The sequence below is a fragment of the Pleurodeles waltl genome, chromosome 4_1 (genome assembly GCF_031143425.1).
Source record: "Pleurodeles waltl isolate 20211129_DDA chromosome 4_1, aPleWal1.hap1.20221129, whole genome shotgun sequence".
Lineage (NCBI taxonomy): Eukaryota > Metazoa > Chordata > Amphibia > Caudata > Salamandridae > Pleurodeles > Pleurodeles waltl.
Window position 1 is genome coordinate 377,141,989 of NC_090442.1, and position 26,914 is coordinate 377,168,902.

The 26,914-nt window shown below is 42.2% G+C and overlaps 1 protein-coding gene across 18 annotated transcripts in view; it reads right to left on the reverse strand.

Annotated features, from left to right (window-relative positions):
- The window catches only part of C2CD5 (C2 calcium dependent domain containing 5), a 669,580-nt gene that overhangs the window by 545,161 nt on the left and 97,505 nt on the right, over window positions 1–26,914 (reverse strand). For all 18 annotated transcript variants that reach the window (XM_069228566.1, XM_069228562.1, XM_069228551.1 and 15 more), the window contains exon 7: window positions 7,992–8,190. In XM_069228566.1, coding sequence (XP_069084667.1) covers window positions 7,992–8,190 — 199 coding nt within the window. The remainder of the gene's footprint in view (window positions 1–7,991; window positions 8,191–26,914) is intronic.

Consider the following 26,914-nt stretch of genomic DNA (forward strand, 5'->3'; position numbering starts at 1 on the left):
GGTTTTTAGACTTTGCACACTTAACCACTGCTAATCAGTGCTAAAGTGCATACGCTCTCTCCCTTTAAACATGGTAACACTGGATCACACCCAATTGGGCTATTTAATCTACTTATAAGTCCCTAGTAGAGTGCACTATATGTGCCCAGGGCCTGTAGATTAAAAGCTACTAGTAGGCCTGCAGCACTGATTGTGCCATCCTCTTCAGTAGCCCCTTAACCTGGTCTCAGGCCTGCCATTGCAAGGCCTGTGTGTGCAGGTTCACTGCCAATTCGACTTGGCATTAAAAAGTACATGCCAAGCCTAAAATTCCCCTTTTTCTACATATAGAAGTCACCCGTAAGGTGTGCCCTAGGTAACCCCTAGGACAGGGTGCTGTGTAGGTAAAAGGCAGAACATTTACCTGTGTAGTTTACATGTCCTAGTAGTGTAAAAAACTCCTAAATTCATTTCTACACTACTGTGAGGCCTGCTCCCTTCATAGGCTAACATTGTGGCTGCCCTCTTACATTGTTTGAGTGGTAGCTGCTGATCTGAAAGGAGTAGGAAGGTAATATTTAGTATGGTCAGAATGGTAATACAAAATCCTGCTGACTGGTGAAGTTGGATTTAATATTACTATTTTAGAAATGCCACTTTTAGAAAGTGAGCACTTCTCTGCACTTAAATCTTTCTGTGCCTTACAATCCACGTCTGGTTAGGTTTATTGACAGCCCCTTGTGCTTTCACTCAAACACGCCCCAAACACAGGTACTAAGCTTCACTTGCATACATCTGCATTTTGAATGGGTCTTCCTGGGCTGGGAGGGTGGAGGGCCTGCTCTCACACAAAGGACTGCCACACACCCTACTGGGACCCTGGCAGACAGGATTGAACTGAAAGGGGACCTGGTGTACTTCTAAGCCACTGTTTGAAGTCTCCCCCACTTCAAAGGCATATTTGGGTAAAAACAGGGCCTCTGCCCTACCATCTCAGACATTTCTTGGAGAAGAAACCTGAGCCAGAACCTGTACCCTGACAAGAAGAACTGCCTGGCAGCCTGAAGGACTCTCCTGACTGCTTTCTGAAGAGGAGTGCTGCCTTGCTGTTGACCTGCTTTTCTTGCGGCTCTCTTGCTGTGCTGCAGAAGTGCTCTCCAAGGGCTTGGCTAGAGCTTGCCTCCTGGTCCCTGAAGTCTCAGGACCAAAAAGACTTCTCTCCTGCAGCTGAAATCCCCGTGCGGTGAAAATTTGATGTACCGCCTGTAAAGAACGACGCACAGTCTGCTCACAGTGAAAAATTCATCGCACGTAGAGACCGGAACGACGCAGCCCCATTTCATGACAGAAGATCAATGCAGCGCCAGCGACGCAACCGGAACTCGACGCACAGCCCTATTGGATCGACGCAAGCCGACTCAGAACGACACCGCCAGACTTCCTGAGAGGAATCAACGCATCGCCTACCGGAATCGACGCAGCCCCTGTGACCTCGCTCCGCAAGCCCAGGATTCCTCGCATCATCCCCGGTGCATCTGAAAACCCCGCAACCCGAAGAGGATCCAAGTCCGCGTGCCGGAAATCGATGCAACGTCTTCGCCACATGGAAAATAACGACACAAGTCCGTGTGCGAAGGGGCAAAACTGACGCACACTCACCGTTTTTCCACGCATCTCCTCCTCTGTGGCCCCTTGCGAGGATTTTTCAACGCAAACCAGGTACTTTGCCTTGCAAAAGACACTTGTTGTTTCTAGGAGAAGTTAAGACACTTTTTATTGCTTTTACAATAATATTTCAACTCTGAGACACTTGATATCACTTTCAGTGATATCACTACAATTGCTTATTTAATCTTTAATCGTTTCTCCAGATAAATATTATATATTTTTCTAAACACTGTGTGGTGTATTTTTGTGGTGTTATATTGTGGTATTGTATGATTTATTGCACAAATACTTTACACATTGCCTTCTAAGTTAAGCCTGACTGCTCAGTGCCAAGCTACCAGAGGGTGGGCACAAGATAATTTGGATTGTGTGTGACTTACCCTGACTAGAGTGAGGGTCCTTGCTTGGACAGAGGGTAACCGGACTGGCAACCAAAGACCTAATTTTTAACAGGATCATTATAGGAGGAATGGGTTGCTGTTAGGTTAAGAGTAGATTAGTATGTAGTGGCCCAACACTGCTTCCCAAATTCCAGGTAGAGGACGCAAATATTTGTTCCTAATTTTTACATACACACACATGTTAATGTCCCATGTGCAACACTGCCTACACAAAAAAACATATAGTGATATAGCAGGTATCTGCTGAAGTTTGAACAACAGGTACAAAGGATGATGCAAAACAGCAATAGTAATGATTCCCAAAATAGCAACAGCGTGCATACCAGACACAATATCTAGCCCTAAACACTGATGCGTGCGAGACAGTTCCAGGAGGATTGGGAACACCATTTTATCATTGATTATCAGAGGAGGGAATGTGGAAACTGGCTATAGAATCCATTTTATTATTTCCCCAGACCTGACCTCATCCTGTGATACTCAATGATGAACAGTCCTGAAAAACCTATGCAAAAAGTTGGATGACATTTACTAAATTAACCCTGACAGACAGCTTGTAATGCAAGGCTTGCTTAAAAGGGACACTTCACGTGACATGCATTGCTTAATTCGCCCAGCAACAGACATCTTGATGTCCATATAGGTCTGAGGAGAGGTTATGAAGAAACTGGTTTGGTGATGCCTTGGAAAGTCCCAACTGTCTGAGAAATGTGAAGGTCCCATTTGTGATCATCTTGGATCATGCTGCAGTCATAAAATGTTGTTCTACTGTGATTGGATAGAGCCTAATATATGTAGAACACCATGCATCTCCTGATTAACACCACACCATGTACTTGATGAAGAAACTACCTTACTGTTGTTCTGATTGGATGATGCATTTTCACACTTTTGTGGTTTTCATGCATAAAAGATTGCATTGAGTTCCGCAATTCGAGTCTTGAACTTGGCTCTGCAAGTCATAGTCTCTGTGTCACGTTAAAAATAAAATTTTCTTTTATCTTTCCTGTTCAGTTCCTCATTTTCTATCTATTTTAAAGGCAAACAGTGATTTAATAAAGAGCTTCTTATGGAAGATAGCTGGGTCATCCAGATGAAAGGAAGCTTAGAGGAGTTTTTGTCAATTAACATTGACTCAGCCTTGGGCTTCTCAGTTTGGGAAGCGTTGAAAGCCTTTTTCGAGGGCAAGCAATTTCTTTTGTAGCGGCACAAAGACAAGAAAAGGCCAGGGAATATACTGACCTCGTAAAAAATTTGGATGCAGCAGCAAGACCGTATACTCAGGCCTTAAACAAATCCACGCAGGGAAGGTTAGATCAAGCTAAATCAGAATTTCCAGAACATATGATGGCCAGAGAAATAGTGAATCACTCCACCTATCTTCAGCGAAGATATGAGGAAAATGAATTAACAGGGAGGTATCTGGCCTGGTCTTCGAAACAGCAGGCCAACACTAACATAATTAGGAAAATTGTTGATCCTCAAACCAAAGCAACTTATGCTCAGACCTAGGAGAGTGCACAAATGTTTCTGCAGCACTATGCAAATATTTACTCAGCTTCTAACAGCCCTGGTTCAGCTTTTAATAGCTAGCTTTCCAAAGTTCATATCCTCATCTTAACCTCAGAACAAATAGAGGCTCTGATTGCTGCTATAAATTTAGAGGAGGTCCAACAGGCCATTAAGTCTGCACCAAATGTAAAAGCCTGTGGTAAGGATGGTCTTCCGGCCAAGGTCTGTAAGGTTTATGCGCAACAACTAGCCCCATTTCTGGTACGGCTTTTTAATAAATTCTACAAGGGGGTACTATACCAATTTCATTCATCGAGTCTGTGGTTGCTAGTTTTCTTAAAAAAGATAAACTGGAAGATGTTCCAAAATCATATCATGAGATAAGTCTCTTAAACTGTGACTATAAGCTTCTGGCAAAAATACTGGCAATAAGAATTTCCTCGGTACCATCAGTAGTAATATACAGAGATCAGAATGGGTTTGTCCCCGTAAGACTGTTGGCTATAAACCCGATCTTTTTGGTTCAGGCAATTGATGTGTTTTTACTAGCCAGCAGTTGAAAGCCACAGCTATAATACTCTATGCAGAAAAGGCTTTCGGTTTGGTTGAATGTAAAGTTATTTTTGTCATACTGTGTAAAATTGGGTTTCCTGACAAAAGTAGTCAGCTTGATAAGCAAATTATACCACGGGGCTAAGGACTCAATATTTCTAAACAATTTTTTGGTTGGGGAGATAGTGGTCAAGCGAGGAACTAGGCAGGGATGCCCAATGTCTCCAATTTTGTTTGTGTTTTTTATTGCGCCCTTGGCTTGTGCTAAACGCCATGATCAAACTATCTGCCCCCCTTTAGCAGCCACCCCCAAGCATAAGCTCTATGCTGATGATATGATACTCTATTTGGTGGCAAATAAGCTTAATATTCAAATCGCTCTTGATAAACTAGTGGAGTTTTAAGCTATACGGGGGTTATAAAATGAATCAGGCAAAGTCAGTAGCGCTATTGTTTGTGTGTTCGACAGAGGTCCTTCCTGTTGTTATGGCAGCTTCATTCCAACCTAACCACCCTATTAGCTATCTCAGGGTACAAGTCAAGTCAGATTATGTTATGTTAATTGCACTTATAAAGTGCCTGACTACCCGAAGGCCTCGCAGCGCTAAAAGGACAACAACAAGAGCAATAAGGAAGGGAAGGCTAGCTCTTTAACAGGGTGCTGCTTTAGATGCAGATCCGACTGTGGTGACTGGCTACACATGATTTTCCTATGTCTGGTTTTACATGGATTTTGGGCTGTCTTCAAGGAGAAAGAAGTCTGGGCAGGTCAAGTGATTGACCCAGATCCGTTGGGAGCTTTGTTTGGTATTCTATTTTTTAGGCGATAGGCTCGTGATGGTACTGGGTCAACACTGCTTTATAGCCACCTTAGTAGCGAAGTGTTTAATTCTGGCGAATTGGAAATAAAAGGTGGTGCCTACTTTAGGTCAGTGGCTGCAAAAGATGGAGAGGGTCATGGGTCACGAAAAACGGTATGCAAAGCGGGTCGGGCGGGTACACGATTTAATAAGATCTGGACAAATTGGAAAGATGGCGGGATCTAATAAGCAGCAGGGACAGGGGTCCATTGCTACGACATTCGCACTTCAAAAATGTATATTTACTTCTTTTTAGTACTTGGAAAATTAAGGATCTATGATTTGATCTGATAATCTATCTACTGCCTTAATAATAAAAAAATAAAAATAACCTAAGAAGAGCAAGGAAAGGCATCAAATGAGAAGCAACCAAATGAGTGACATGAAAGTCAACCATTGGTATGCAATGGGCTGACCCAAGGTCTATATATATTGGCATCATCCACAATAGGCTGTCAACACGAACCGCTACCAGGATATCACACAGACTAAGATATTCTACCTTTTATAAATACCCCAAAAATACAAATGTTGGAGAACTAGGGCTACAAATATGTGACTTTTTCTTCCCTCTTATCAGGTTAGTTGTGATTAACGATGGCACTGATAGTCTTTTTCAAAACTGTAGTGTTAAGTGGCATGCTATTATCAGATGAAGACATTTTATAGGGTTGTACCTTTATCCTAAGAGACGTCCCGCCATATCTGCCACAAATGTTAACAGATTACTGTAATGCCCTGAGCAGGGTTGTTGCTTCTAAGGCTACGTACAATATACAAAAAGTACATAATGCAGTAGAAAGCTTGGCTGCAGGTCTGTAGAAACCAACGGTGTTGACAAAATAGGCTCACTGGAGGATCACATTCTATCATAGGGGTTGTGACTTATATTCAAATGTATGAATGAATTTGCACTAGCTCTCTAGCCCAAATCATCTCTCGGTTTTAGTCCAGTACGACCGACTGCATCCTTTCAGTGGTACCCAAAACAAACTACCTGACCAGTGGAGATAGGCGTTTTTCAGTTTACGGCCCACTGCTTAGGAAGAACCTCCCTGGAAAGATTATAATCATTCACTTCTTTTTCTTCAGAAAGTCCAAGTGGCATCATGTAACACGTTACAATCTGTGAATGGCTGTGGACTTACATAGCACAAACCTAGTTATAAGGCAAAAAAGCGCCAAGCAAGAGATAGAGGAAACACTGTAACGAGAAAAGGGAGGAGAGGTTTGAAGTGGGGTTTTCAGCAGGAATAGACTTGGTTATTTAGAGCAGCTGAGTTGGAGGAAAGGAGGGAAAGGTTTCAGTAAAGGATACAAGATAAGGACATTTTGCACTAACGTGCCTGGGAGGTTACACCACAAGGTGTTGTTGCTTGATCAGTAAAGTTAGGTATTGTTTTTCCGATAACAATAGAGCGCCTGGTAAAATTTTGATTGGCATGGAGGCTTCCGCATCCCCGCGGTCAGTCTCGAAATAACTGTTGGTATGAATGTAAATGTGTAAAGGAGAGATTTTGCTCAGTTAATGACTTAGGGTGTGAAGGCATTCAATATCACCTCGTTGGGAATATTCATGGACAAGTTGTTGCTAGCTCATGTTGGCAAAAGGGACACACTTTGACCTGGTTTGTTTTGGCTGAGATAGGTGTTGAAAATTCAGGCTGGATTGGTTTTCAGTTGTGCGATAAAATGTTCAAAACGTGACCCTCAGGCAGAACTCCTTTCATCCATGTACCTGTGAGTGCTCACATCACTGTCAACCAGTACTAATTCCAGGAGTTCCATACACAAAATGAAAATCATTAGCAAGATAATGAAGCTTTTGGGGGGGCCTCAGGTTAGAATAGGTTTGGACCCTGAAGAAGTGATCTGCTCCGGTTTTTCAGTTCTATTGATACGACTCAAACAAATGCAAGATAATGCATATAAACACATTTAGAGTGAGGGTACAAAGCAAGGCATGACAGTTAACTGAGATGAAGGCCAGTTTAGGAGGCGTCAAGCATACCAAACAAACAACAGGTAACATGTTCTATAATCTAGGGAGCCATGTCAGTAAGGTGACTGATAGTTATCTCTATACTGCAGCACTGCCGGAAGCAACAGGAATTACTCAAGACGGCTTTGCAATTAATCTTGTCAATTACTTGGGACTGTGACACCCTTCACAGCGATGTGCTCTAGGGATGACAGGTGTGTATTTGGATAGCAGTTTACTTTACAAAGCCATCAGGGCCTAAATCCTGCTGCACTAAGTAAATAATCAATATTAATTAATCCTCTACATGTGACATTTTTCAAGGGCTCCAATTTTCAAGAATGGCCAATCCATGAGTAATACCAAGGCACTTTCATAACGGAAAAAGAGCTGCTGCTCTTAAGGGACATGCTTATTGTGAGGAGTGTTGTCTGCCACATTTCGTTTCAATCAGAAGCAGAGGAACAAAGTATTCTAAATAACACTCTTGCACAGTTCTAATGTCAGCATGTAGCTCAGGCCTCTCAGACATAGGTTCAAACTGGTCTACTGAGACAATTCAAATGGAGGTTGCAGCTATTGCTAAGTTCAGCTTTATTAAGTAACCAATGCACTCGGTGCAGTTCTACTGCAAATGTAATGGGGCACTACATGTTTTTTTAGATACCACTGAGCCCACAACAGCAAGGAAAGCAGAGATGACAAACTGGAATTGGAAAACTGCATCTCAGTTTAGGCAAATGTTAAAGGTTACTGTCAAAGTAAAACCTGGGCTAATTTCATTCTACTAAAAGGTTGGCAGTGGAATGAGAATGCTGTTTTAGTGGCTCAAAGTTCATAACTACATGCTATTCTATTAAATGCTGGCAGTGATTCATTTACCCTGGAAAACTGCATAAACCTACACACTGGGGCCATGAAGGCAGAACATACTGCTGCAAAACAAAATCATACTGAGCATGCACAATGTTAATCAGGTATGCAACCAAAAGAAAAGTAAAAAGCTCAAGGCATGTTAAGATGTATGGTAATACTTACTCTTTCATATCTTTGGATGGAGAATTACATGCGGGCGGAAAGGCAGATGTACTACTTAATTTGTCCAGGGTACATGCTGTCCCTATTGCTCGTACAACCAACCCAGATTCTCCTTCCAGGTCAAAACACTGCAGGTAACCAACCACTGCATTTCCTCTCATTTCAAGAACCTTAACACCAATCTTCCTCTGCAGTTCACCTAAAAAAAAATAACATTGCTCAAGATGGGTCAAAATGTGCATATATAAAATGTGTTCTAGTCTTCTCAATTGTACTTTTCTTGAAATGAAATGTATATGGAAATTTCAAAAAGCTCAGACACATTGAACATTTATTGATTAAGATATACGATACATATTTAAGAGTAGAATTCCCTCGAATGAAGCAAACAGGTCATGGGGAAGTACATGTGACCAGGCAACAGACAGTGATCAGCTTACAGAAAACAGACTGGATGTACAGACTTCAGAGTTTCCAAAGCAAGAAATAGTGATGACTACTTATGATTCTTAGTGATGGACAATGCATCCCACTTTTCAGACCCATGTTCTGATCTTTTAAAATTGTTTATTAATGCTTGAGAAGATATATGAATTGCAAGGGTGTCACAACAAACACAAGGAACGAAAGGTTCCTCGCCTGTAATTGTGGTTTTCCTTTAGGGGACTCTCCCCAGAAATCAAACAGTGAATGGTCCTGTCAATGTGCAGGTTCACAGAGCACATCTCCTTAAGACTACAGTTCTGCTTTATTTCAGTCCACGTTTTAACATCCTTTAAATAAACTGCAGCTTATAGAACAGGCTATATAAGCCAATTTTTTTTTTTTAAAAGCCAAATTAAAACTAGTTAAAGTATGGGAAAATGTAATCTTTTAAAACAAATCTCTTTCATAAACCTTTATGGGGTTGAATCAGAGCAATGCAGATATACAGGCCTCAGCTATGCAAGTATGAAAACAGACACTACACCTTTAAAAACGTATAGCCTTCCAGTATCTTATCATGCCCAGCAGGTGGCAGTTACCTCAGATTTTTTTTTTCTCTTCACAGAGTGAGACAGAGAGAGAGACAGAGAGAGAGCACTGAAACCTAGAATGACTGTTAATTATGTTTGTCCCTTGGACCTGGGAGGAGTGAAACTTGCTTATGATTTCAATGCAGATTCCCTTGAAGGAGAACTAGGATTGCAGGTAAGAAGTCTTTCCTTCTCCTTGAGAGGATTGATTTTTATAATCACAAGCATAGAGCATAGTAGCAAGCATATTCTTAAAACAGAAAGGTGGTGAAATAGGAGAAAGGTGACCAACAGGGGAAATTTAGCAAAGAGAGTTCTAAAAGAGCCTTGCACTACTTGGGCATCTGTGCTAATATATGAATCAAGACAATAATGCCACATAAATGTGTAAACAGATCTCCATGTCGCTGCTTGGCAAATTTCCAAAATGAGAATAGTTCTCAATAAAGGAGCCATTGTAGATTTAAGGGCTGTTGGTTTACCAGTTAAGGTTTTGTATAAAAGTTGTCCATCTTAGCCGAGTGTCTCCTTTACACTAATCTGTGGCAGTAACCAGATACAGCTAGCAGACGAGTCAGCAGCACTCTGTGATACTCCACTGTACAACACTCTATTCCTATCTACCCCACTCCACTCTATTCTACTTTACCCTACGTCACTCCACTCCACTGTCCTCAATGCCACTAACTTTTAGCCATGGCTAAAACACATTGGCAGGTAGTCAAGAGCTATTAGTTTTGCCAGTTCTGGTTTCTATTTATAATCTCGACCTACTGGTGTTGTGAATGCCAATACTCCAGCAAGTAAATAAAGACTTCTATAATGAAATCATAATTAGTGTATAAAGCAGCCCTATCCAGCACAGTGCGGATTTGGGTCACAGTGTGCTGCTCCTGCCAACCGTACGGCTGGCTCACAAGAGATATGGGAACATTCAATACCTCAAGACCTCAATATCCCTTAGTTTGTATATGAAGGTCCTCACACTTCTGTAAGGAGCCACCTGGCACCTTTTATACAATCTGTCAATAAAACAACTGCACAGGTTGGTAAAGATGTATACCTACCATGGTAAATACACTGATGTGTTATTTATAAGATGTTGTGTGGTAACACAGCAACCACAGAGATCCTGGTTATCTAGGTTTATATACACATACACACATCAAGTATCACAGAGAAGCACCACAGCCCATCACCAACAACTCTCCTTAACAAGCTGTATGATCTTGGGTTGCGTGGCTCTGCTTAGGTTGAAGAAAATCAGTATTTTGCTTCCCTTATAGGAAAGCACTCGGTTCTTGCTGTGTAATAGTGTAACTGCTTCCCTCTGATGTGGAGATTCAAGCCAAAACAGTTCCTTTGTCAGATAAATTTTCCTCTGGTCATCTTGGTGGCGGATAGACTGCCCTATGAGCTTCCTTTGGGGCTGTGCCTTCTTTTCCTTTCACCTCTGTTTCCCAAGAATGACGGACCACCTCTCTGATGTTTTCCCAGCCTATGGAACCCCAGGATTCTTAAGAGTGAGGTCAGAGATGGCACATTTCTTGAGGCTCTCCTTATGTTCTATTAGTTCCATCTGGTTACTGATAGAGGTCACCAGTTTCATCAAGTGCCAATTTACACACCTCAGTTGTAGCTCATATTGGTGTACAGTCCCCTTAAGCTCTGCCATACTGCCCTCAATAATTGTGATGCTTCTGTCAGTACATCAGTCAGTGAGTGCCCTTTTACTCTGTCAGCAAGTGTATTCATAGCTCTCCTGGGGTGAAATCAGCCATAACAGGGTCTTCTTTGCTGCCATCCTTCCAGTCCACTCAGGAGAGCACTGCATGACAACATAAAATCTTTATTTTCTGAGGCGGTCTTTGGTTTCATATATTTAGATGGCATAGTAGCTGAAGCCCACCAATTTCAAATTCCCCTGTGTAGTGTGGAATCAGTATCTATGTGTAAGGGGCAAAGAGGCCTCCATAGGTTCACTGCAGGTAGGCAACTGTCATCAAATTGAGCCAGCTCTCATGGGCACTCTATGCTATAGAGTCCCCCCATCTGGCTCTCCTCACCTCTTGCTGGGCTTACAACATCGCAATAGTAGGTGGGGAGCCATAGGCATCTTCCCCCTAATTTCAGTTTTAGGGGAGCCCTGAGGATCATCACATGCAGCCTGCCCCTCTGACCACTGTACTGTGTCTATAACCAGAATTCTGAGAGCCTACTTGCAATGTCACGCAGCCCTTTGCTAGCTCCTTGCAAAGTCCTGCAGATCAATCTTGGATATTCTGTCTAAAGAGGAGAAAGAGGGATCAGATGTCTACGTTTCAGGGGAGGCAATAGAGAATGAAGGTCCAAGACCAAACCAACCCCCTCTTCTCCACTAGTTCTGGAGGAGCATGAATGGAGGTAATGGTCAGAGAAAGACAAAGGTGGAGGGCTTGAGGGGCAGTGTCTCCTGTCAAGAGTATTTCCAAGGGTGCTCGGATATGCTGGCTGTTAAGTTCCTCTCCGTTGCAGTTGTCTGGACTTGTGCCTGACCTGGAGGGAAGCCGATAGCAGTTAAGAGATGAACTTACAGAGGATGTGTGTAGCAACTTTACCTTTTCTGCATGGTGACCTCAGATTTCTCATCTTTCTCTGGGCCCTATTTTTGCTGGCTTTAGGTCTCCGTGCACTTTGCCACACAGACCTGTTCTTCCCATGTCAAACATGCTGCAAATTGGAACTTCCTAACTGGCCTAGTCAACTTTCCTGTAAGTCTATTCTAATGGTGCCATAAGTGTCCCTACTGCATGGACAATTCAAGGTCATATGTGGGATGTAGTGCATATTTACAGCATCTACACAAGCAAAAAAATACATATGTCTGCCAGGAGCACCAATTTGCCCTGAATAGGCTACAATGTAAATGCACTACAGAGACATATGGAAGGGAAAATTAAATTTGCCATCTAAGAAGAAGCTAATTTTTATATTCACGATTCACCCCTAAAGTGTGTCTTGGTAGCCCACAAGGCAGGGTGCCCATATACAAGAATAAAACATGCTACATTATGGGACTAGTATGCCCTCAAATTAAATAAAATCAAACGTTATTTCACTCTGTAGGCCTGGCTAGATTGTTCCCTAGGCGGAATGTATTCTTTATCTATGCATAGGAAAGGGCTTGAAATATTCTTCAAAGTTATTTCATGCTTATTTGTTCAAATCTGACTTGGTGATGGAATCAGATTTTTGTTAACCTAGGCTGAAAAGTAACTTTGCAGAATGCTGGCTGCCCAAGCAGAACTGGCTTAAAACCACTTCTGCCATGCATCACGCTACCAGAACTGGAACACACATTTTTGACTGAGACAGTTAAGGAAAGGTCAAATACTGTTAAGTGCTGAACACATAGCAGGGATTAGCTATCTGGGAGTGGACATGAGCAATAGGCAGAACAATGTCTGTTTAGCACGGCTTTTTGTTTTTAATTTTGAACTTCCAGGAAGGGCTTCTCCTTTTAATTCCAAGGGCCTTTCCAAACATCCCATCTCCAGTCATAGTAAGAGAGAAAAACCAGGTCTGCCACATATCATACATTTGGAGCTGGAATACACATATTTGGCTGGGAGTTAACAAGTGTGGCTCAGAGGAGAATGGCTTGCCTCTAAGTCAAGGAAAGGCAAGTGGGTATTAATTGCTGTCCACCTATCAGGGATCAGCTATCAGGGAAAGGACAGGAAAACTGGCAGAACAAAGGACAGCTTCAGCACTACTTCTTTTGGCACAGAGATGCCAGGGAGGGATTTTTTCCATTCATCCCCAGGACCATCCTAGATAGTGAGGCTCAAGCCAGAGAAGGAGGCAAAACCAGTTTTGACCCTGTCAGGTGTGGGAGTTGCCAAGAAACAGAAAACAGGCCAGCCTGACTGCAGGTGGCTCATGACATGCTGAAACAGGATCCTAGGTAATTTTACAAAAGGAAAATGCTGCAAAAGAAGCAGGGGACTGCAAGAAAATAGTTGAAATTGGGTGAAAGATTTTCTCAAGTCACTCACTAGTGCACAGGAAACAACTGGCACCACAACCACCACTTCTTCAGAACATTCCTGGACATAGGAAGGACGATCTGAAAGAAGGCCCTCTGGAAGAAAAAAATCTGACTTCTGATAACTGCTGAAAGAAGAGGACACATGCAAGGACTCAGGGACTCCTGAATTCTGCTGGCATCACAGGACTTGAATTGCTCTCTAAGGGTCAATGAGGTTGGCCTCTTTTTTTTTTTTTTTTTTTTTTTTTTTTTTTTACCAGGGCCCAGATGAAAAAAGTTGACTAGACACTACAAAAGACCTGGCTGAAGAAAGGACTGATGAGCTAGTGGGCTCCAAGACTGACCAGAAGAAGCTGTTCCAGCAAAGGAGACTAAGAGACATATTTATAATCTGGCAGGCGGCACATTTCTTCATAAGAGTGACAGAGTAAATTATTCCATGGATGAGACGGAGGTATCATCCAGCAAATTTAGAAATGACCACCAAAAGCAGGTGGTCATTTCTTAAAGCATTGTCAGGAACAGCAGTTATAGCTGTTCCAGTCAATGCTTTTTGCATTTTGGTGCAGGGTTTCACCAACATGCAGGAGGCCTGCACCAAACGTTTTTCTTTTTTCTTTTCATAACGAAAATCCTGAAGCAGGATTTTCTTCTTGAAAAGAAAAAAAGAAAAAGCACCCCTCGCCATGGCAGTCTCCGATTCCATGGCTAGGGGAGCATTTGCCCCTTAGTGCTAGGGATTTCTTGGTGGGGACAGGTAGTGAAAACTGACCTCTAATTTCACCCATCTAAATTAGGTGGGTGGAATTAGAGGTCTACCACCAACAGGCCTTCGAAGGAGTTTAATCACTGCAGATACAGAGTAGTCTCCTTTGTGATAAAACCAAAGGTCTAAATTTGGCAGGCGGGCCATTATGTTGGCTGTATGTATACTCCATCGCCACTGCGGCAGAACATACATACTGCCAACATATAACTTAGGTCCTATGTCTAATGGTAAAACCTGTGACCTGCACAACCCACTTGGTGCATCCGATTTCTGTGCCATTGCATAAGTCCAGAAATAGCACCTATGTCCATGCCCACTATGAAATATTGTTTTCCCATCGGGCTCGACTTTTTCAGGGTGCTTCTTTCCCAAACTGTTTAAAATTCATATTTTTGTTTCCCCTTCACCTACTTTTACGATCTTGGTGTTGTTTCTCTCACTATAGTAGGTTTGTGAACGTTATTGTGTTGCGTTCTCCAATTTGTAATTGTTAGTATAACTTAAACTTAGCACGCCTTTTTCTAGGGATTGCCTACTGCTTGTGTCAATGAAACAGGGGTTAAGCAGAGCTTCTCTCAGAACTGTGTTTTGACCAAACCCGAGTGAATTTAATATCTTCGTAGGGGTACTGTCATACACATCAAAGAAGCTAACCCTCAAGGTTCCTGGGGGTCCACTGGCAGAATTCTTACTTGCAGGAGTGGTATTCTGATCCTTAACGGATGTGTAACTACAGGATGACACCCGCGCCGGGCACGCATGATGAATGAACCGCCCTGAAATAGTATGCACTGCAAGGCGAAGTCCTCCAGTATCATGTGAGCATTAGGGCTCACATTTATGCTTGAGAATATTTTAGACAGGGACAGTTAAAACAGCCCTGATGAAAGCCCCTGGACCCACAAAGCTCATTGAGAAGGGGTGAAACATGTTGGCTTATATCTAGGGTCCCTTGGACCATTGTGCCCAGAAGAGACCCAAAATAATCTGTTTTTATTCATACCTTTTGTACCCTCTAGTAAAGGACATCTTTGGGGTATAGCAACAGGTATTTTTATATACAAAAGATCTGAATCCCTGCTTCTATCCAGCTGATATTTTATAAGAGTACTCCAAAACATTTTGGTTGAGTTTGCCCTGGTGGTACCATCTTACTAGGGTGTGGATAGACTGCCTATGATTAAGCATGCCACGGATCAGTGGGTGAAGCATCTACTCCATGTAGGAGGCTGGACTGGCTTGTAGTGAGTACCTAGGGGTACTTGCACCTTGCACCAGGCCCAGTTATCCCTTATTAGTGTATAGGGTGTCTAGCAGCATAGGCGGATAGATAATGGTAGCTTAGCAGAGCAGCTTAGGCTGAACTAGGAGACGAGTGAAGCTCCTACAGTACCACTTAGTGTCATATGCACAATATCACAAGAAAACACAATACACAGTTATACTAAAAATAAAGGTACTTTATTTTTATGACAATATGCCAAAGTATCTCAGAGTATACCCTCAGTGAGAGGATAGGAAATATACACAAGATATATATACACAATACCAGAAATATGCAGTATAGTCTTAGAAAACAGTGCAAACTATGTTTAGTTACAATAGGATGCAATGGGGACACATAGGGACAGGGGCAACACAAACCATATACTCCAAAAGTGGAATGCGAACCACGAATGGACCCCAAACCTATGTGACCTTGTAGAGGGTCGCTGGGACTATTAGAAAATAGTGAGGGTTAGAAAAATAGCCCACCCCAAGACCCTGAAAAGTGAGTGCAAAGTGCACTAAAGTTCCCCAAAGGACAAAGAAGTCGTGTTAGGGGAATAAGGCAGGAAGGACACAAACCAACAATGCAACAGCGATGGATTTCCAGTCGAGGGTACCTGTGGAACAAGGGGACCAAGTCCAAAAGTCACAAGCAAGTCGGAGATGGGCAGATGCCCAGGAAATGCCAGCTGCGGGTGCAAAGAAGCTTCTACTGGACAGAAGAAGCTGAGGTTTCTGCAGGAACGAAAAGGGCTAGAGACTTCCCCTTTGGTGGACGGATCCCTCTCGCCGGGGACAGTCGTGCAGAAGTGTTTTCCCGCCGAAAGACCGCCAACAAGCCTTGCTAGCTGCAAATCGTGCGGTAAGCGTTTTTGGATGCTGCTGTGGCCCAGTAGGGACCAGGATGTCGCAAATTGCGTCAGGAGAGAGAGGGGACGTCGAGCAAGACAAGGAGCCCTCTCAGCAGCAGGTAGCGCCCAGAGAAGTGCCAGAAACAGGCACTACGAGGATGCGTGAAACGGTGCTCACCCGAAGTCGCACAAAGAAGTCCCACGTCGCCGGAGACCAACTTAGAAAGTCGTGCAATGCAGGTTAGAGTGCCGTGGACCCAGGCTTGGCTGTGCACAAAGGATTTCTGCCGGAAGTGCACAGGGGCCGGAGTAGCTGCAAAAGTCGCGGTTCCCAGCAATGCAGTCTGGCGTGGGGAGGCAAGGACTTACCTCCACCAAACTTGGACTGAAGAGTCACTGGACTGTGGGAGTCACTTGGACAGAGTTGCTGGATTCGAGGGACCTCGCTCGTCATGCTGAGAGGAGACCCAAGGGACCAGTAATGCAGCTTTTTGGTGCCTGCGGTTGCAGAGGGAAGATTCCGTCGACCCACGGGAGATTTCTTCGGAGCTTCTAGTGCAGAGAGGAGGCAGACTACCCCCACAGCATGCACCACCAGGAAAACAGTCGAGAAGGCGGCAGGATCAGCGTTACAGAGTTGCAGTAGTCGTCTTTGCTACTATGTTGCAGTTTTGCAGGCTTCCAGCGCGGTCAGCAGTCGATTCCTTGGCAGAAGGTGAAGAGAGAGATGCAGAGGAACTCGGATGAGCTCTTGCATTCGTTATCTAAGGAATCCCAAGAGACAGAGACCCTAAATAGCCAGAAAAGAGGGTTTGGCTATCTAGGAGAGAGGATAGGCTAGCAACACCTGAAGGAGCCTATCACAAGGAGTCTCTGACGTCACCTGGTGGCACTGGCCACTCAGAGCAGTCCAGTGTGCCAGCAGCACCTCTGTTTCCAAGATGGCAGAGGTCTGGAGCACACTGGAGGAGCTCTGGGCACCTCCCAGGGGAGGTACAGGTCAGGGGAGTGGTCACTCCCCTTTCCTTTGTCCAGTTTCGCGCCAGAGCAGGGCTAAGGGGTCCCTGAACCGGTGTAGACTGGCTTATGCAGAAATGGGCACCAAATGTGCCCATGAAAGCATTTCCAGAGGCTGGGGGAGGCTACTCCTCCCCTGCCTTCACACCATTTTCCAAAGGGAGAGGGTATAACACCCTCTCTCAGAGGAAGTCCTTTGTTCTGCCATCCTGGGCCAGGCCTGGATGGACCCCAGGAGGGCAGATGCCTGTCTGAGGGGTTGGCAGCAGCAGCAGCTGCAGTGAAACCCCGGGAAAGGCAGTTTGGCAGTACCAGGGTCTGTGCTACAGACCACTGGGATCATGGGATTGTGCCAACTATGCCAGGATGGTATAGAGGGGGCAATTCCATGATCATAGACATATTACATGGCCATATTCGGAGTTACCATTGTGAAGCTACATATAGGTAGTGACCTATATGTAGTGCACGCGTGTAATGGTGTCCCCGCACTCACAAAGTCCGGGGAATTGGCCCTGAACAATGTGGGGGCACCTTGGCTAGTGCCAGGGTGCCTTCACACTAAGTAACTTAGCACCCAACCTTTACCAGGTAAAGGTTAGACATATAGGTGACTTATAAGTTACTTAAGTGCAGTGTAAAATGGCTGTGAAATAACGTGGACGTTATTTCACTCAGGCTGCAGTGGCAGGCCTGTGTAAGAATTGTCAGAGCTCCCTATGGGTGGCAAAAGAAATGCTGCAGCCCATAGGGATCTCCTGGAACCCCAATACCCTGGGTACCTCAGTACCATATACTAGGGAATTATAAGGGTGTTCCAGTAAGCCAATGTGAATTGGTAAAATTGGTCACTAGCCTGTTAGTGACAATTTGAAAGAAATGAGAGAGCATAACCACTGAGGTTCTGATTAGCAGAGCCTCAGTGAGACAGTTAGTCACTACACAGGTAACACATTCAGGCACACTTATGAGCACTGGGGCCCTGGGTGACAGGGTCCCAGTGACACATACAACTAAAACAACATATATACAGTGAAAAATGGGGGTAACATGCCAGGCAAGATGGTACTTTCCTACACTCCAGTTCTTGGATGAATCCATAGGCTGACTGTAGAGGAGCTTAATGGCAATTTATATTTTTTTCTTCTCTTGCTATAGATTTGGTGGCTTAGCTTCTTTGATGTGTATGATGGTATTGTTTGGGGAGAGTGGAGCTAAGCGTCATTTTCTCACTCTCTGTTTGTGGGAATATATTTGTAGGGGAACCCACACAATCAAATTAATAACCCCATTTCTGACATATGGCTGGGCTGTGTAAGAAAGGGAGCTACAGCCACCAAAGTGAGAGATATGCAAATGACTTACAAGTTAACAGAAGTGTAATTAGAAGCAAAAATGTAAATAAAACCAGTAATATAAAATTCTCATGACCAAAAGTATGCACATTCACGAATGATTTCCTGCATATAATAACATCGACCCGCCTGTAAGGCAGCAGTTCTCAATGGAGCAGGAGAAATTGAGAAGGCTGAATACCAGAGATCTTCTAGTAGGAGGGAAACAAATCCCATGGGAGTAGCAGCAATGACAAACAGGTTGTGTCCCTTGTAGTTCGGGACTGGACCTCCTATCTCAATTGAGAGCTACTGCGTTACAGGCAGGTCAATGTTATTGTGAGCAAGAAATCATTAGTGAATGTGTATACCCTTACTCAGTCCTGAAGACGCCTAGAACAAATAAACCAAAACGTGCCGACCACATTGCACCAGTCCGCCAGGCAAGACTTATGCTTTTGAATGTATCCTGCCAGAGGTATTTGTTTTTTTGGATGATGTTTGTCTGTAGCCTAGTCTCTAGAGGGGTATAGGGGCTCAACCCTATTCCACTTTAGTTCAATAGAAAAAATATAGGCACTTGTAGTTGCGAATTCCAAGCACAAGGCATGTGCGGGAGTAACTTTGATGAGGTTCTACCTAGAGAAAGTGCATCATCTTCTGCTATTTGATCATTTATAATAATAAGGTAGGATGCACAATCTGAAACAAGAAAGTCACATATTATGGCCACAGGTTTTCAAGGCAACGCAAGAACAGCTACATTCCAGTCCCCTTATCTCAGAAGTGCAAGGTCTAAAAGTTATTAATTAACAACAGGATTTTAAAGCTTGTTTGGAAACATGAAGTGTCACTACAACCTTTGAACCGCCAACAATTACAACTCCCTTGTGGCCGTCTATTTTAGAATATAAACATGAACTACTCCCTTTCAGTGAAAGAGGCATGATCACCTCATTCAGCCCTCTTTAAAGTAAATACTGGGCACAATCTCTATTTAGAAAGGTGTATGGCAGAGTTCTGTTTGCCTGGTAGTAAGTAAACGAAGTAGGACGTTTCTTACACATATATCGTGTTGTACCTGATACTGCTCAGTTTTTTAACTACTAAGCAACACAAGCATTTACAATGCAACGGGTCTCACGTTTGCTCATGTTAGAGCTGATCGCGTTGTAAACTCCTAACCCGACTTTTCACCTATCGGGCAAAAGTGCATTTATGTACATAACCCAAAAAAGTGAAATTAACTATGTAAAGCACTCGACTTCTGCCAAGGGAGATCGCGCTCGTAAATTAGAGAAAAAGAAGTCCACGAGCCTGATGGAAAACAGCGAGCCTCGCATGTTTTCTGTACTTGGTCGCTGTGCTTGAGGAGGGCTAGCCACCGGAAAAGGCATGACGTATCCGTGCCTTCGACTAATGAAAGCAAGCAGATTTTATTAGGCAAGCCCATGAACCAATCAAAAACACGGACGTGAAGTTGACAGGGCTCCGAGCCCTTTTCTAAATACAAAAGCGTCTCGCTGCGATACGCATGCGCGAGCGCATGCAACGCAGGCTCGACCCTAACAAGAATGCTTTCACGAACATGTTTCTCAGAACATGCCCACAAACATGTGATGTCTAACAAACAGACTTGAATCAACAGCATCAACGATCTTCCCGCTGTTAGTTCCAGCGCATGACTTTTTACAAGTGATTTTACTAGATTAAAATAATTCCTTGAAGACTTCAGGCCAGATCGCTACTGACCATTCTGAGGTGGGTTATTTAATTGGTCTCTTGATGGCTGTCTATTTAGCATGGGCAACAACACACCAAATCTAGATGATCCTAGCTTGAATGATTATGCCGCTTTTGTGGTGCAGCTTAAAAGAATGTTTCAATGTACTGACCGAGAGAAGCGATCTGTTTGATATTGCTCAGGGAAATGTAGTCGTTTTCACGCACATTAACCAATTTGGATAATTAGTCGTAAAATACACGTAGGTTTAAAGAGTTCAATGACCTCATACAGACAATGTCAGAAAAATGAAGCAAATGACTAACTTATGCACACTAGTAGCCCAAATTCTCTGATGGAACTCTTGGACATGTCCCTGATGTTTGCGTACTGGCTTCAAAACAGGAAGGCAGAAAACTAACAGTTTTGGAAGAGCCGTTTTACTTTGATCCATTTTCACCTAAACGTACTCCGACGACTACAGAAGTTTCTTTTCATTCTCGTGGAGAATCAGTGCAGCCAGAAACTGCTATAGGCCCTTTACCTGCGAAAGAAAAGGAACCAAAGACGTGAAGCAGCCCTTTGCATATACTGCACCAATATAGGTCACTTTTTTTTATTTAAGATTGCCGAGTTAGACCCCCCAAGGGTTTTGGCAAATGCCAGAACTCATTTTCTGTGAGTGAAAGGAGGACACGTCTTAAAGGATCACTTGCCTTAGCTCTTCCACAGATGCTACCATCTCATAACTTCTGGCCTCTCCTATTTGGCTTTTCGTGACAACGCTGGGTGACAGGCCCTAGGTTTATGTTCATTCCCATGCCTCTTGGGCAGGGTTTTTAATTGGGGGCACCAAGACATCTCACTGGAGGGTACGGAGACGGGGTGGGCCTAGAGTTGATGCTCTGTATACATGATCAGCTGGCAAATACAAAAATAGTGATGGATGGAACGCTTGAATTAATTTTAGCCACTGGTAATTACTTGAGGCAGCATCCCAGTCCATCTTTATTTTGCACACCATGCCACCTCAGATGGGACACAGCAATATGCAAATCAATCTGCCTGGTGCAGTATGATCTGTCCAGCCTGAACTGCCAGACCAGGCCCTCCCTGAACGGAACACAAGCAACCCAGAACTGGCTTCGGCCTTATTAGGGTTCATCAGCCAGGTACAGCTTGAGTCCAGTGGAAAGTGTGCATGGAATCCACATCTGGGCATACCCACCGCACTTAGGGCGTCACACTAGTGTACAAAAAAGTAACAAACTGAATGCTTGAATTGATGTCAGTTACTGGTAATTACTCAGAGTGCATCTTAGCCCTTCGTTATTTTGGACAGATTGGACCCAGACAGATTGATTATTTAAATAGTCACTTTTTCAGTTAAGTAGATGCTTTCATTGTAATATAGGTATGATGCTTCCCTTTACCTTTAATTGTAACTGCTAGCATTTCACGTTTCTAGATCACAGTTAGGGACCCAATGATTTCAGGGTTAGTAATCTGATGGAAACACATATTTAGGAACACATCCACTCTGCACAGAATAAAGAAACAACCCTCAAACACATGTAGATCATTTATCACTGTAAATCCAACTTCTATGGAGCTGCTAACCTACCAATTCCCCATCACTACAACTTCAACATCGACTTTAGACTTTGAAAAAGCAGGTAAATCTTCATCTAAGAAATCATTGACATTATAACCAGAAGAGCCATCAATCACATTTCGGAGGAATATTTTAACCTACAAGTTGACTAAAACACCAAAACAATGAAAACGCCTCAGCCCTCTACACAATCTCCCCACCATAAATGCATCCTTAGCAAGAACATCAGTGTTGTCTATGCCAACCAACATCTGGGAAGGCCCTGCCTCAATCCAACTATATTAGCAAATCATTTTTAGAGTCCCGATTTTTCAGCAGCTGTCTAGGCAGATTTCAATAAATTTGTCTCATGTGCCGTTTTTTTAGCAGGGAAAGATTGAACACAGTGGGAGGTACGTTTTGTGTTCGAAAGCAGCACTAGTTAGAAGATACAATCACAAAGCAATGCAGTTACCAGGAATGATACTGGGTTTAAAAACTTCATCTAATTTATTCACTTAGTGCCTCGTTCTCTGTGTTTCTACGATGATGAGCGCTGTCATTCAAGTAATTCTGTGCCCCTTGGCTTATGTAAAATTGGAGTCCTTCTAATTTGGCGAAATGTCACGGTTTTTCATTTTCAAAACGTGGTTACCTTAATCATTTTACCATCACATTTTTCACTGAATACACACTAACTATCCACTTGATGACCAGCAAAGCAACAGTATACATGTTTCAATATAATGCTTTCCTCATTAAAACATCATGCAAGAATTATATCAGTCTCACCACCATTTAAGAAACAACTGACAATGCATAGCAATCCTAGACTCACTTACTCCCTCCAAAAAACCCACAATCAACATTCACAACCCTCCCCCAAACAACTCAAAGCCCAGGACTCATTTTCAGCACACCTGATAGCACGTCCAAATTTCATCGTCAAGACCAGCCGCATCAGAGAGAAAGCAGTATGAAACTGTGCCAGTAAAAATTGAACATATTCAGTGGACAACACAGCACAAGACGTGAGACCATAATAAAGTGGATAATAAAATGTGCCAAGAAGGAAAAAACTAATGCAAGCCTTCTTTAGACTTACCCTTGGAGTAAGAAAAACAGTGTTACATACATCCATCTAAACCCACTTACTCCTGCAATCCAGGAAATATCGTAAGTTCCATCTCTTCAAGGAACATCTTATTGTTCAAGAAGGACCACATATAGGCACAACACAAACCACTCTTACCTCCCTCTACTGCAACAGTGCAAGGTTCACTGTTACATACTGCTACACATACACAATTGGTGAGCATTCAAGTAAGGTCTGAGGAAGTCTTTCTGGACTCCATGGCAGGACGCTTTTCAAATTATACATCCGTTTTCACATAATTAATTGCTGCAAAACGAATACTGGTGCTGCAGCAGTTGACACGTGCAAATCTCACTGTAGCCTTTACTCAAAAGCCCGTTATACAAATATATATCACACAAAGTAAGTGATCTGCTAATACAAAACAGAGGAAAACCCTAAATAGTGTTTTTAAAAGTACTGTTTTCACCAGAATGTAGACACCATTTTGCTCTGCATTACAACAAACCAGCATTCCTTACACTGTTCTCAGCAAGTGAATATTTTCACTACTAGCTAAGTAATTTGGTGAAATGAAAGACATTTCTGAGTCCATTGCATTGTCCAGTCAACATATATTGAACAACTTCCCTAAAGCTAGAGAAGCAATTATCTATTAGGTTAATTGCCATGATCACATTTTATTCGTTTCAGTTGTATGTCTAAAGATATCAAACTGAGGGATGTTTGAGATCGTTTCGCAAACAAACATGATCATTAATAAAGAAACAGCACCAGCACAATGATCAGGTAAGAAAGTAACGGGAGGGTACTTGAGAAAGAGAATGGCATACCCAAAGGAGAACAGAGTAATGGTAATGCTGTCTAGTGCTTCCACAATAGCAGAGTGGTACCCACCATCTATTATATTTATATCACCCTGGTCTCCAAATATGGGGAACTTAAGTGAGTCTCTGAGAGCAGCTTCAGTCACTTTATTTCATAACCTCTGCTTAGAACAAGGCTTGACAGGAGGGGGCTGACTGCTGCTCCAACTGGATTTCAAATTTGATGAGGTAATGATCTGTCCAAACTAGAGGGGCTGGAGGATTGATCTGAATATTGTGATAATTACTAAAATGTAAGACAAGCTTGTGACAAGCAAAGTAAGTGTGGCCTGAAACTCGTTGGGTGAACTCGGCTGCCTCCAAAAAAATACTTTCATTTTAGTGCATAATGATCTACGAAATGTATGTCAAAATCACCTACCATTAAGTGGCTAGATCCAATTATAACCACCTTCAGTTGTCCCCATTTGGAGATCCAACAACCAACTTTGTTATGTTCAATTTGATATATTGCTCAATGTGCTTATTAATAAGGTCTACAATGACTAGATGCACAGGATGGTAGTTGTCCAGCTATCCAGGTTTTATTTTCTAGGTTTGTGCCCCATGAGAATAAGTGTAGTATGCACTGTGGCAGGCGCAAGGTCAAAATGAGGAGAATCTTGACATCTGATAATTCTAAACTAAAATATAGTAATAGCGTCAAAAACCCAAGATCACATCTGGAATATGGATGCAATATAAGTTTTAAGAAAGGAAAAATACTGCTTGTTTGGATTCTCAATCCATAACATATACTTCATAGAGTCAGAAAGATCTAATGCAGATTCAAGTTTGCATCCAAGTTCATATCCATTCACACACTAACATTTGCCCTAATAGAATCTAAATTTCAACAAATTCAATTATCAGCTGGAGTCCTACAGAGAAGACAATGTACTGTTCAGTACAATAGTACCCTGAACTCTATGCCACCTTCCTTGATCCATGCGACTGTTTCCTTTAGTATAATTCAGATTGCCCCATTCAACACCATAAAAGCAGATTAACCATCTTTTAGAATATGGCAGTTTTATTCCTGTATAGAAACAGGTGTAATGTAATGAAGTGGCTGTGCTCATGTTTCCTCTGTTGTAACCTTGACCCAGATTACTAATCCCATTACAAAAACAGTTTAAAAAACGTAATAAACGTATGTGCATGCAACCTCACTTCCTCAATTACAGTACCTAAATAAACCAACAGAGTAACCTTAGAATATTAAGGAGCACCAAACAACCAAATGCCTACAATGCGGTTTCTAGATTCCCTGCAGCCTGGCAAAGACTCTAAAACATACTGCATAGCAATTCCCACATTATTCTTGTATGTTCTTGCTTTGTGCTCAAAGGCCATTGTTTGTCCCTCCTGGAAGAGGGCACTGATCTTTAGTATTACAAAGCAGAAACAGTACCACACTCTTTGCAGATTACTCTGGTGTGCATAAATTATTCTCTGAATAAAGAATACTAAAACTTTTATATCTTGCATTACCATGCAGGGATAATTGCAGAGGGTAACAGAGCCCACATTGCAATTGTGAACTTTTACTATAACATCTGCTTTAATCCGGGGACTTTTCCTCATCTTCACAATCAAGCGCAACAGTCCTCATCCCCTGCTTGCTGAGGATGGATGGAGCAGACCAACTGTGGCAGAAGCCTCTGAGGCACAGAAGTCCATTTCTCGGATATGCATATTCCATTATGTTTAATGTTTACCAAATTCTTATAGTTTACAAGAAAGCTTTGGACTTATTCAAAACAGTCCATTTTGGTCCAGAACGGCACTTACTTTCCAATGCTTTCTCTTATGGCACACTATAATATGTAATCTCACATTTTTCTTATCCACCAATATGTCAGATCTTGCTTTAATCCCGTAGCTCTATCTTAAAGTATGATTTTATTTTGGTTCCTGTTCAGTTAAATCAATGGTCAAAGTAATTGTCAACTGCCGACTTTCCCTTGAAATAATTTTATGTCACTGTAATTTATGCTTTTTTTTTTAAAACGCGAATGCTACATTACATGAAGGAAATTAAACACACCGAGTAAATCATAACCACTACCAGAGATCACACAAAAAAACTAGAAAGCCTGGAAAAATTACTTAAACCTTTTCCAGTCACACATCATGATACTAAAAGCATCTGAAGATTTCGTACTCTAGCTCAACCTGCTTTCTTTCTGGAAAAAACTTGAAACCCTATCTATTCAATTTATTTACAGAATATTTTGACCCTTGATTGCTAGAATCTTGTGTTTACTTAGTGCTGTATTCATTTTTTTAAGTAAAGCACTTGGACGAGCACTGTACTAGTATCTTAAATAAATAATTATTAAATTGGTGACATGCAATGGGTTTGGATTATTATTGAACTAAGTAGCTTACAACACATTTACAGTTATCTTTTTACCCCCGATCTATATTCTTTTTGCTAAACACAGTAACTAACTCCTCACTTCTAAAAGGTTAGAAAGATATGCAACATCTTTCTGCTGAGTTGACATCAAACACCGAAGTACTTGTTCATACAAAATCACTAACTTGTTTCTGTATTTTTCTATAGACAAGATATGGGAGATCCAGGTCAATGACGTCTTCATATTATTAAATCTATTTTCCATTTATTTATTTAGATAATAAATGTGTATGTCCTCTTATTTTTAAGGTTGTTACGGTTAACAGGAGTTCTTTGCTTTCATCAGTGAATCTTTAACTCCTGGAATTAAACGTAAATTAGACCAAAATAACTTCAATACTTTGCTATGCTAATCATAACCCAAGAATCTTATAAATTAATTTTATGGTCGCATCATTTTCTGATTTTATGAGAGGGACTGCCAGCTTCCTAAAATACTGTTGACTGGAAGCTATAACATGATTCGCCCTTGAATCAAAGAGATTTTGCTATATACACTTCGACAGTCACCATCTGCTTCAGCTTTTTAAGTCTGAGTGGTAGAAGATCATCCACAGCAACACGTTGAGGTTAATTTAAAGCTGTTTGCTATGTTTAAGAGTCCTGTTGCTGTGCCACGAAGAGTAATGTGAACAGTAGTCAAACAACCAAGGTGATGTGAAAGATTAGAATTTCTTAAACATCACAGATTATTAAAAAAATTAATTTCTTGGACACTAGTTTATAAAAAAGCTCTAGCAACTAACAGTGCCAGGAAATGGATAACGGTTAGTAAACCATTCCAGAGCTTCACAGAAGATATTCTGAGAATGATAAACTGTTAAATAAGTTGTAAACTTGCATGTAATGATTGATGAAGGCCATCACGCTTTAACCAAAATACATTTACAAAAGAACAAATACTGCTGAGATGATTCACGTATTATACAACAA